General features: G+C 33.6%; 1 protein-coding gene and 1 pseudogene across 2 annotated transcripts in view; one reads left to right on the forward strand and one right to left on the reverse strand.

Moving 5' to 3' along the window:
- Positions 1-4,533, forward strand: part of LOC131032408 (uncharacterized) — a 70,983-nt gene extending 66,450 nt beyond the window's left edge. For both annotated transcript variants that reach the window (XM_057963376.2, XM_057963377.2), the window contains one exon: positions 3,991-4,533. In XM_057963376.2, coding sequence (XP_057819359.2) covers positions 3,991-4,089 — 99 coding nt within the window. In that variant the 3' untranslated portion in view covers positions 4,090-4,533. The remainder of the gene's footprint in view (positions 1-3,990) is intronic.
- Positions 4,534-9,416: 4,883 nt separating this feature from the next.
- LOC131032389 (26S proteasome non-ATPase regulatory subunit 14 homolog) overlaps positions 9,417-13,325 on the reverse strand; it is a 7,323-nt pseudogene continuing 3,414 nt past the window's right edge.

A 13,325-nucleotide genomic window follows, 5' to 3' on the forward strand; every position in this document is an offset into this window, starting at 1 on the left:
CTAGAAACTGTGTTCTTTTCTTGGAATAGAATGAGATATATAGTACATCAGGGACATATATAACTATATGCTTAAAGCATATTTTCGAATCCTACGAAAGTAAGCATTAGATTGTAATGTTCAAAGGTCTGTCTATTTGCAACAAGGTAATCCATGATCCTATAATTTCTATAATTGTATTTTTGTCTAGAGCTTCATTTTTTAGTTATCCAGGAATTGTCCTTGCAGAATAAATCATTTATTCAGTCATTTGAAATTATCGTTCTGTTTGTCTTAATCTGAGTCAAAATTGTTTAAATTTATGAAGTGTCTTATGTCCCATTCTATGGTCTGTATCCAAGTCTAATATTCTTGAAAATTCAGGCCAAAGAGGTTTAGTTCCACTTTATTCATCAAAAAGATTTACTTTGAGTTGGTTATGATAAGGGCTTAAATGTTAACCCACACATCCAAAGACTAATAAATCTATTGTGAAAACTTGTTTTGGTAATGGATGATCCCATAGGTATAGTCAAAATGGTGGACAATGCAATGGGTGTTATGCTCGGCCCAAAATAATGTGAACTGAAAACAGTAACCCAAGGAACCTATTAGAGCCCAGCCATGTATGCTAACAATTTGGAGATTTAGTACTGTTTGCCCATATTTTACAGTGATTTTGTGTAAACCTGCATTTTTTGTAAGCGATCTGAGATAATTTAAGTGGGTTTTTACTTTGTCAAAAATTTAATTCTGACCTGCATTGCTCCCTGTATGCTCATCATGCTTCCTTCAAAGTCTACTAAATATTTGGAGCGTGGAGTTGTGTGGATCATTTCCTTGAAGTTTTGTAAGTTGTTGAAGTTTCAGACTTCTGTGGTTGACCGTCCCAGTATGCCATACCAGCCATCTCAATTTTCCCTGTCTATCGAATTGTTAAACTTACTCCTCACAAAATACCTTTCACTTGATCCCAACAATTTGGCCTAAAATTTTGTTAAATTTATCTAGGTGCAAAATTTGTCAACCTATCAAACCTGTCATGGTAGTAATGTCAATCATCCAAACTTCGAAATGTGTTAATGCCTTGGAATATTTTGTGTCATCAAAGTGCTGGACTTTGTCCTTCACTCATAATATTCCCATCTCATTCCCAATCTTCAATCCCCAATAGTTTATTGTTGAAGACAAGTCTTTTTTCATCAAGCTTTTAGACTTAGTCATCCTATCATATTGTTTCCCTTCAATGCACAAAATCCTGTTCCTTTGCAATCCAAATGTTTCTAAGTATTTAAATGTTAGATTTTCAGGCATCCCTTCACTTGTATACTATCTCCATTGCTCCTCTAGAACTCCATAATCCAACCATTTTTCTTAAATTCTTTGCAGTAGCAGAATATTCCCTCTTCAAAATTCCTCTATGTCAAAATGGACCATCCTTGAGTGAAGTACTCCATTTGCTTCTTCTTCGACTCCCACTTCAAAATTCCTCTCCAAGTCTTTTGGAGTAAAAGTTCTGGCCTTCCCATAACCCAGGTACTTGTTCCTTGTAATCTCTTATATCCCAATCCCTTACTCTCCTAAAGTTTCCTAAGCCCATTTTAAATTTTCAGACTTGGTAATCTTTCCATCCCTTCCTCGACTCCCCAAAGCTTGTTTCAAGTGCCTTTTTTTTCTTAATGTTCTTTGTCAAAGTTGTCAAATTTCCCTTCATCCTGATACATATTCCAAGGTATGCCCGAATCTCAAACCCTGCCAATTCTTTCACTCTTTCGAAGTCATACTTTCACCCTTCTATCTACCTCTATACTCTTTCCCTAGTTCATTTGAAACCCTGCATTCGATAACTTGCTATATATTTCCCATTAGAGTATGAGGATTGAGCTTCCCTTCGAAATAGTACTAGGCATGAGCTAAGTCCAAACCCCAATCCTTGACAACCTCAAGGTCTTTTTACCCATCGAGATTGTTCATCTAACTTCCCTCTTTCCCTCTTTTGGCATGACTTCCCTATGACCCCCAATCCTTGGCACCTCAAACAGTGGTATGAGGTATGGATTCTCTCCAACCCTTGAAATTCAAACTCTTGCCTAGTTTTTACCAGCTCCCCACAGACTCACTAGAACTACTCGAAAAGCCACATGAATGTCGAAAGAGCTCTTGACGCACCAGAAAGGTACTAATAGTCAAAAGCATTTTTTCACTACTTAAAAGGATCAAAACTAGTTCTGGCACATGTTTCAAGCAGTTGTTAACAGCAGACACCAAAAACCAATCAAGGTTTCATTTATTTGCCAATTTGGCCCTACACCAACCAGTGAACACCCTGAAACCATTTTTTATGCCCAAAAAGCACAAATATGAAGGAGAAGAACACCATGGCCATGCCAAATTTATTGCAGAATATCAAATCTTTCAAGAAAACAGATTTTCATGCAGCTTTGAGTAGTTTTTTCAATGGATTTTTGTAGATTTGGGCACAATTTGTGAGTATCTTAATAAAAGATCTTAATGGCATGATTCTGATAACTAATGGTGTGTTCTTCAACCCTGAGATGACTTTTTCTTGAGTCAAGGATGCAGTGTGTGACATGAACGACATGGTTCTCTCTTGTGCACTCTGTCAACCATGTTTTTCATGCCCTAATTTCAAATCTGTGTAACAGCATTCAAATTTCATTGTAAGGGGTTGGATTTTCTGCATCTGTATGTGAAAAGCTCATCTAAGTCGAGGTGTATTTTTTGTAGCTTGTGTATATGTCTACTACTTAGATTTTTGAGTTTGCTAGAAACTTGTAATCGCAATTTAGACAATATTCAGAAAACCGATATAAGACAACTTTTATTGTGTTTTGCAATATCCGTCTGTTAATCTTTTAGAGTTCTAGGGGATTCAATGAAATCCTAAATACATATAAGCTGTTTTTTGTATTAAACCCCATGAGTTTGCATCAGAGGGTTGCAGTAAAATCTTTCATTTCATGCATGTCTATGATGTGTTAAATTCTTTCAAACTATTATGTGAAGCTTTAAAATAGTTTATGGATTATAAGTAGAGACTGCATTATAGAGCCATGTAAATCAAACTCGTTTGAAAGTTAAGTTTTGCAGTATGATTAGGTTTCCATTTAGGTTAGACTCTACGTTGCAAGATTAGGCATTGGTTGAGAATAGAAGGCCAACCACCCACATTCATTATAAATCAAGAAAAAATTATTTTAAGCCTTATTAATTTTAGTATTGTGCACAGTACATTGTTATAAATTTCTATTAAGTCTATTGTGATCCTGTAACAGCTAAAACCCCTACTGAAGGACTATTACATAATATATGTTACTGGGTTAATGGTATTGTAAGCAACACACAAAATATATATTAAAGGATTATAACCAAGTTTTATCTTAGGTTGCATCATTTAACCCTTACTCTTTGATAAACTGATCACCTTATTTGCATCTTGGCAAGAAACTTAGGGTTAGGGGTTTAATACAGAAAAGAAGAAGAACAATTTAATTGAGTCCAAAGAGTGAAGTCATAAGGAGCAAAGACGTAGCATGTTGGACAATTTGATTGGTCATTTTTTATATTCTATTTTTTGAAGTGAAATAATTAAGCAAAAGACCTACTAGAAAAAATTTCATCTAGTTACCAAACCATATTTTATGGGCAATCTTTATTCGTTAAGGCCATTTTAGATCTTCATGATTTCATAATTAGCAGATTCAAAAATCATTTGTGTGGCAAGAAGAAAATTTATGATCTGATAGGATGTCTTTCAATGTTTCAAATTATAATGTTCTATGCCTTAGTTTCTAATAGATGCTCCATTCTTTGGTCTCTTTTTTTCCTTGATACAACTTTTTCATTTTAATACTCATCACAGAAGCCTCATTTTCTATATCCTATTTCAACATATCTCATGTGCAAGGATTATTAATTTCTTTTTCTGTTTAGTTCATTGAGAAACCTCCAAGTTAAATTGGAAGCAACTGACAGATACGTTCAATTCAGGCAATATTCTTGAGGCATGAAGGGCATGCTGGAGCAGTTGGGGCAATGCTATATGCCTTGGATCCAACTTCAAAGGAAGATGCTATCTTACTAGCATAATAATTTTTAGTTCTGGCAATAATGTATTCATATATTGCTACGGGAATGGCAAACTAAATTACTAATGATTAAAAAGGAATTGCTTAATAGGACAGCATAATTCTTCTTATGCGTTTATGTCAACCCTAGGTACTTCTGTATATATTTATTTATTTATCTCCAGTTTCTAGAGATGGACAAGAGTGGCAGTAATTACTTGGTAATTTGTGTATATAATCTCTCCATTATCTCCAGCCTCTAGAGGTGGACACTTAGCAGTACATATTAATGGTGTGTAAATAAACGACTTTGGGATGCCCATGCCCAAGCTGGAAGAGGCCTTTAATCAAACAGGGAAATTCCTTGAAGTATAATTGTCGCTGAAATTATATCTGATTTAATAGAAATAATTACCCCATAAGCAACACATGGGGACAACTGCCTCGTTTGGGTTTTAGAATAAAACGTTCCAAGTGCTGATTTTTTTTTTCTTAAATTCTGTAGTGTTGCATTTGTTGTTTATTAAGAGGATAAAGGTAAGACATCTTTTGGCTTATGAAATGGAAATCATGCATACAACTGACTATAACTTTCATGTTTGTTGGCCATGAAGAAGTGTTATTTGTTCTGTATGAATCAATAGAAATGTCTTTAAATTCATAGTACCCTAACCTCAAAAGGACCTCTATATATATTGTCTTCATTGACTAATACAAGATTTGCCATGAAAATTTGACATTTGAGAAGTCATACTATAACTTATCCATGTCTGAAATAAAATATTTAATTTTGAGAGCTTCCACGCCAAATTCATAATGGGAAAAGAAATAGGAATCTGACATAACCCAATCCACCTCGTTAATCAGAAATTAAGTATTAACAGATTCACTAACAAATCAAACATTGAAGTCTGACTCTTCCAGTGCTATTACTCCTGTACTAAGTACATGTCGCTGTTATGGTAGAAATCTAAGCATGGAATTCATATGGTGGATTTAATACGCTTTTTGTTTGGCTCTTTGTCATGGTCCTGCAAAATTGCTACCTGTCGCAGCCCATTTCCATCAGTTAGGCAATTTAATAGCAGTACCCACCTCATATCCAATCAATTAAGTAATGAAGTGACGCTAGCAATAGGAAGTAGCACTGGCACATTAGTTTGATTAAAAATAAATTATTTCTCTCAAAGGGCAGCAATGAAGGGTGGTGACTCAATTTCACTCAATTTCACTCAATTTCCTGTTAAGGGTGGCGACTCTTTCAAAAAATGGATAACGGGCTAATCTTCATTGAGAAAATCATCAATTTTTTAGAATAAATCTTATGACTGTTTACCAGTGAATTACAGCCAAAGAGGATGAAGATCCTCCAAGATAATAAATAAAGAGTTTTAAGGACAAAACCTCTTAAATTCTCCTGGCAAGTTAAGGACGAAAACTTCTGATTCAGACAGATCTAAAAGCACTTACAAAGTAGACATACAAGAGAAAATCCAGAGTTTGAAGAAGAATTATAGCAGAAAATCAAGATATAATTTATATTATAAATAGAAAACATGATGTTTATTTTAATACTAAAAATTGCCATGCACAAGTTTGAACATGTCGCATTGTTACACAACATGTATTGATCTAAATTTCAGTTGACGAACACCATAAACCATCACTACCAAAATACAACAAAATTGCAAATGCCTTTTTATGAAAAGTTCGAAATAGTTAGAACTTTTATTTAAGAGAGCGCTCTAGTTAAATACATAATGTTATTCCTTGTCAATATGTTAGTATATAGCCGATGCTTACCTTATTTTCTCAAGATAAAAACAACAGGACATCCTAAAATGTTGCCAAAGTATGCCCACCTAAGGCCCCAGTCCAAGTATTGGTCCCATGATGACATACAGGGCATGGACCTGCAATGTACCCACAAGGTCCTTGAAGCAACAAGGCTGCACCTTGGACACTTCCGGGTACCACTAGGTGCACCTGTCTCAATAAATGGTCAAAAATGACTTTTTAAATGATTTTTCAAGCATTAAAATGTTTTTTTTTTAAACATAAAAAATGCCTAAAACCCTAAAACGTACCCATATTAAGAGTTGTTTCACAATAATGAGCCTATTTCACAAACTCATTCATTGTATTTCATTTTTGCATTTTAAAAGATTGTTAATATTTTTCCAATGTGTACTACGATGAGGAATCTAGCTTGCACAAAGAACATATATTAACTTAAGATAAGTTGTCTAACAAATTTTTGAAGAACTTTATGTTTTTGGATTTTTCAAATTATTTTTTGTTTTTTTGAATGTTTCTTATTTTTATCAGTTTATACATATTGTAGGGTTGCATTTTTATTTTTATATAACAATATATTTGAAATGACTACTAGCTTAAGTCCAACGAACCCTCCAACAAATAAATAGTTTAAATATGATTTTCTCTTTGAAATGTGTCACGATGCTTGAAAAACTTCCAAGAGGTGAGATTTTTCATTGAAATTGTAATTAATTTGGGATCTAATTTAGAAGTTCATATGTTAAAGTGAAAACTCAATTATGCTCTATTAATGGATATGAGATTAAAATATGTGAAAGGTCAAACAAAGGTTACCAAAAGAACAAATTATGACATTCACTAGATAACAATTATAAGTTGATCTTGTGCTTGAAAAACTTCCAAGAGGTGAGATTTTTCATTGAAATTGTAATTAATTTGGGATCTAATTTAGAAGTTCAAATGTTAAGTGAAAACTCAATTATGCTCTATTAATGGATATGAGATTAGAATATGTGAAAGGTCAAACAAAGGTTACCAAAAGACCAAATTATGACATTCACTAGATAACAATTATAAGTTGATCTTGTGAGAGCAAAATTAAAAACTCTATCTTTTAGCAAAGAAAATGTCATTGAAGCCATTTATAAATTCTCCAAAGCCACAAAGACTTGCTTTCAATAATAGTCTCCCAATATCCTTCATTAGAGATGACATCCATCCAAGAAAAAGATCATGCATCTTCCCATAAAAGAAGCCCATTGGTTAAAGCATTTTAGAATGAAGCAAGAAATATTGCAAATAAAAAAATTACATGTTGCATTTATGTCGATTGACTCATTTTCAACCTATTGAGATCATCACATTGACAAAAAAATTGTAGACATCTTTAAAAACAATTAGGTATTCATGGATTGAAATAGGAGCATTCATTGTTTATGATAAATGAAAAGATTGCAAAAACCAACCTTCAATAAATATTATTGTCGTCTAAAGGGACAATTTTTCTTAGGTGATTGATTGTGAAAGGCAGGTCAAAGATGTCGAATTCATTTATAAAATCTTCATTAAGTCCATAAAGATCATGGATGCTAATAATATTGTCCATCATTACAAACAATGTGAAAAATTAAAAGACAACAAGTACTTTAGTTGAAAAAAGACGTAAAAAATGAACATTGGATATTATATGCTCTTTTGACTTGGTGATACAAGTGATTGGCACTCAAATAAAGTGAAGTTTAAGAGATTCAAATGTTTGTGACAAACTCATGTGCAACAAAACATCTTTAGGACTCCCAAAAGTTTGAAGTCGTTGAAAATAAATTTAATTTATTTTTAAATTTCAATGTCATATTCACATACATTTTAAATTGTTATTTTTTACAGCATTAGGTTCCTAAGACTTGATTCACATCACATACAATTGTGTTGAGATGATCTATGAAAGCGTGGGAGGCATTGGATGCCATGGTCATTAGCGACTACTGGAGTATTTGGAAACAATCAAATTCAGAAGAGGCCCAAAAGGTCACGACATTGATTATGGATGATAGTTTGACTTGTGTTGACAATCTTCAATTTCACCATTCATATCATGAATATGATCAAATTTGATGATATCGATCGACCATATTTGTTAAAAAACTATAATAACATCACTTCCATGATAAAAAATAAATAAAACATAATAGCCAAAAAAGATACCTAAAAAAATTTCTCTAGCTCAAAAAATTCACTCATTACTATCCAAACAAAACAAACACACCCTTGGATCTCCTTGCATATGCATCATCTCCAAATAGTATGGCACAAAGATATTTTATTTGCCAAGGAGAACTATAAGATGTAAATATAACAAATTTATTATTTTAAATACAAATAAAAAAAATTGAAGTGTGAAAAAAAAACATTCATGACTGCTCAAACGAGGTAAGCACACCCTTGCATCTCCTTGCATATACATTATCCCAGATAGTATTAACATAGATACATTTTAACCAAGGAGAACTATAACATGTAGATATGATGAATTTGCTATTAGATAAAGATATAATTCTGAAAAACCTTTCCAAATCCAAAACTGGTTTTTTTTACAACCAAGACATAACATTTGTGTTCTTCAAGATTAATAAAAGAAAATTGCTTGCAAATGGTGGTACATCCAAGGCCAAGATTATTTGTTCCTCCAACCAATTGCAATCAAAATTCTATATATACATTTTAAATATTAAATCATTTTATATTTAAGTTGCATTGACTTTCTCTTCACTCAAAAAGTATAAACAACTAGCTGCAAATTGAAAAAAGAAAATCTTAAGACTAATTTATATATCCATTCCAACTTGCATCACTTTATCTCATAAGAAATGATTACAAAAAATTAACGGTGAAAAATTGGAATATAACCCCTAAACGTATCAACTTGATGCGTCTATGGTAGAGCTTGCCAAAGTCAATGTAGATGCTAACGGAACTCCTACATATGATGTACCTAATGGAAATGGCACTCTTTTAGCTTGTGGCTCAAATGATGTTCTATAATCACTCTTCAAGACTGCAATTTTATCACTTGCAATCAAGTGACAATATAATCTTCTTAGTAAAACATTTAACAAATCAAGTAGCTTATGATATTCTATGATCAGTTTCCAAGACTGCAACATCTCATTTGGTATGATCAGTTTTCAAGACTAGTTTTTTCACTTGCAACCAATTGACAATACATAGCCATTGTATATTAACTGTTTTACGTAATCATCATTCAACAGAAATTTCATACCCAAGAGTACAAAAACATTAAAGAATTTTTTATTTATTTTTGAGTGCGCAAGGAAATTGGTTAGAATCCTTTGGTATGATATTCTATGATAAATTTCCAGAACTGCAACTTTATCTCATTTGGTATGATGATAAGTTTTCAAGTCTATTTTTGTCACGTGCAACCAATTGACAATACACAACCATTCATATTAACTTTTTACATGATCATCATTCATCAGAATTTCATACCCAAGAGTACAGAAACAATAAAATATGTGTGTGTACAAGGAAATTGGTTAGTCATCTCCGCCCATGTCCAGAGTTCATCTCTGGTAAACATCTTCTTCCTTACTTTATCTGTCAGCATCTCAGCTGACTAAATTTCTGATTCTTGTTAGCAGCTGCGAAAGAAAATATTAAACAATTAGAATACAAAAGAATAAGCACCCATCAATCACCAGCAAGGCTTAAACACCACTCTTTGTTTTCATGTTTGCTGTTGCATACATTTAAATTTCAAAAACACCTCAAACATCTAAATAATCGATATACTAACATCGTACACTCCACAGTCTCAGTCATAATCATTTCACTTCAATTGCAGTTACAACCATAGGATATGAAACCTCAACCGTTAGATCCATGGCTAATGAGCTTTGACCAAATTTTGACAAACCCTTGATTCCTTGAATATGCAGTCTCATTCTAAATTATAACAAATAAAGATCATAGAGGTTTGGTCAACACTCCTTACATTTGCTGCCTGATTTTTTTGATAAATGCAGAGATGTGAAAGCCAAAGATGTTTACTCGTTTCTGGGACCTCAAAGATGTAAACACAATCAACTTAGAAAACAACTGTATCAAGCATCGTCCCTAAGGTCTGAACTATGTTTGAAGACATCAAATTCGAGACATGTTCCTCCAGATGCTTTTTAGCATCTTGTCTTCCTACATTGGCAATAGCAAGCTTTTCAGGAGGTAGTTGGTCCTCTTCTTGTACTTAACTGCAAGATCAAGCATTTCCTGCAGACAAGAACATTTTGTATGAGATGCTAAATGTGCAAATTAGATCATGCAAACAGATTATAATTAAATTCAGGACATGCTTAACCCAACTCCCAACCTGAACTGTCTGTTCATTTGTCTTAGCATGACAATCAAAGCGTTGCAGGGTCAGACCATCAGCCCATTTCTTCTTATGCAAGTTGAGTAGCATCTTTTCTTCTAACTCATTTTTTCGATAGTTAATAGCAATCGAATAATAACGTCGATTCAAACCATGGATCAATGCCCATGAAGAAAACTCAGTACAGATTAAATCCAATTAGTAACTCTGAAAATTCTGTCAACACCCAACTTGTGTAATTCAAAATAAAAGTAATAACTAAATTCAATTAACTCTTAAAATCCTATAATACCTACTAGTTCCTTACTTGGATTGATGGTTTATTCAGATGCCCAAGATTTGAAGTTGTTTGTCGAGGCTCCTGCCCAAGCATCATAGTTTGTGGATTGATTAAGCGGAATGCATCAATCACAACCTTTCCCTTTACACTTTGAATAGGATCAACAACCACAGCAACAGCTCGTGGATTTAGAGCCTCAAAGCTCTGCAAGAATGCCCAATCAATTTCACCATTTACACCACAAACAAATATAACAATTTAACTAGAGAGTTTAACAGTGCCATTAAGTTAAAATGTCCTAATTACCTGCTGGGTGTTGATATCAACACCTGATAGCCAACATCCAAAACCAGGATGTGAATGGTACCATCCTACAACCATCTCCTGTCTACAAACATACATAGACCAATCAAAGGCAGTAATGAAGGGTGGTGACTTAATTCTCATGAGTCTTTCACCAGTGAAGTATAAAGGAGATATCAATCAAAGAAGAATCATTCAAGCAATCAAGAAAGGATTAATGAAGGGAGAATCATAAATGTAGGAATTCAGCATCAAATATCAATTCATTCAGCTATATACATAATGAGAAATTCATTCAATAATCAATCAATCATACTAACATCAATCATTCAAATGTCAAAAAGCAATCAACAGCAATCAATCAATCAATTATACTGACCTCAACCATCAATTCTTTCAAGCAATCAGCAATAGTCTAGCAAATGCATTAAGATATCAATTTTGAATTCTAGTTAGTACTTGCAAACCGGACAGGATCCAGGCTCACAAGGTAGGGTAAGGTTTGGAGAGATGGGCTCTTTTCCTACCTTTAACAAACTAGGGACTTGGAGAGATGGGCTCTTTTCCTACCTTTAACAAACTAGGGACAGGGTCCTTGGTTTTTTCACTGTTGAGTTAGGAACGGGGTCTTTTAATTCAGCAGATTTGCAAGGTATTTACAGGGAATTCGCGATTTGATCAATTGAGTATTATGCTATGATTTAATGATCCAAGCATTGTTGATCTTTGGCATGACAGTTTGAAGATTTATCACAGAAAATCAAGTTAATTTCTATTTCCAGAATTATTCATAGATTTATAAATTATACATATAATGCAATTTACATCTTGAGTTTGAATTGTTGTTTTAAAATTTAAAGCAAAAATGAGGAATGTATATGGTGAAAATGGATAACAATAATAACAATATTGAAAGGCTAAAATGAATCGAACCACAAAACCCTAGCTTAACAATGAACAAAGATCCACCATAACATATGAAGATAACCTAAGACAATGCAAATAACTCAAAATCACAAAGATTATACCATCACATGTCCAATAGGGTTTTGATCTCCGTTCTTCCTATCTCCATTGATCTTGCTTGATATGCTTGCTCTCAGATTTTATGTGCACAAGAGCTCAACAAAGAACGGAATGTGGTTGCAAGTAGGATCGTAGTGTAGCCAAGTTGCATGAAAGATCATTAGCATGTGTCATTAGGGCATTAGGCATTAGGGTTTTACAATGAAGAAAGCATCTCCTTAAATAGAAGACACAATAAGAAATGGAGGGTTAAGATTGAGAGGTGTAAAAAGAGAGGTCGGCTAGGATTAGAGGGTAGGTAAAAGAAATACCAAAATAATGAAAGAGGTAGGTAGTGTATGAATTAAGAGATGAATGACATGTGTCATGTGTAGAAAAAGATAATGAATTAATTAAATAAATAAAATATTTATTTAATTTAGGAACGGGATAATTTAAATAAATAAATGTATTTATTTAAATGAGAAATAAGGCTAGAAGAGGATAAATGAATTAATTAAATAAATAAAGATTTATTTAATTAATAGAAGAATTAGGCTTAGATAATTAAATAAATAAAATATTTTCAGAATTATTCATAGATTTATAAATTATACATATAATGCAATTTACATCTTGAATTTGAATTGTTGTTTTAAAATTTAAAGCAAAAATGAGGAATATCCCAGAAAGGACATTACAAAAAATCATGAATATCCCAAAAAGGACATTACATCACTCCTTGTGATGTTGCGGGACAATATTTGAGCAGCAAGTTTGATTTGTCGGATTTTGTCCCTGACCGGCTGGATCAATCCAAGCTCGCTTGCTTGCCTTTAATAAGAATGTGCTTCTGACATTACTTATTCGTGCACTTCATCCAGAACAAACAGTCATCTCATCCGATACAGTCGCTACATAAATGGTTTATCAAAAGTCCTTTATATTTGAAAAACAAGGTTGCATGGGTACGGGGGTACAAGGTTAATTAATCAGCTTGCTAGAATAAGGTGAGAGTTATAATTGGCATCTACCGACTACCTATAGAATGGTAGGGACCTGGGAACAACAACATCTACCTATTCTAGCCCCCTACTATTCGCTTTTAATCAAGCCCCCTACTATTTGTAAGGGCTAGCAGGTTTCTCCTTAGCACAGTAGGGCACAAATGAATTTACTGATTAAGGGTGGGCCCCTACTATTCTATGCTGGAGGATGTAGTTGTTGTCCCTAAAATTCTATGGTAGGGGCCCTCCAACTAATCTACCTCCCTGAAGGAGGGTGGGCTTCCTCCCACCCCGATCTTAGTTCCGGGCAACTATAATGGAAGCGGGTGGGTGGCCCTTTAGCCCCCCAACTATAGTCCATCACACTCCCATAGAATTGTAGGGCGAGCAATAAATTAATCCGCCAAATAACTATACCCCTTGCCCCCCATGCCTCTTGATTAATCCGTTCATTAATGTGTTCACCTGTGAATTAATCAGTAAATTAATTCGTG

Source organism: Cryptomeria japonica, chromosome 8, assembly GCF_030272615.1.
Source record: "Cryptomeria japonica chromosome 8, Sugi_1.0, whole genome shotgun sequence".
Classification (NCBI taxonomy): Eukaryota; Viridiplantae; Streptophyta; class Pinopsida; order Cupressales; family Cupressaceae; genus Cryptomeria; species Cryptomeria japonica.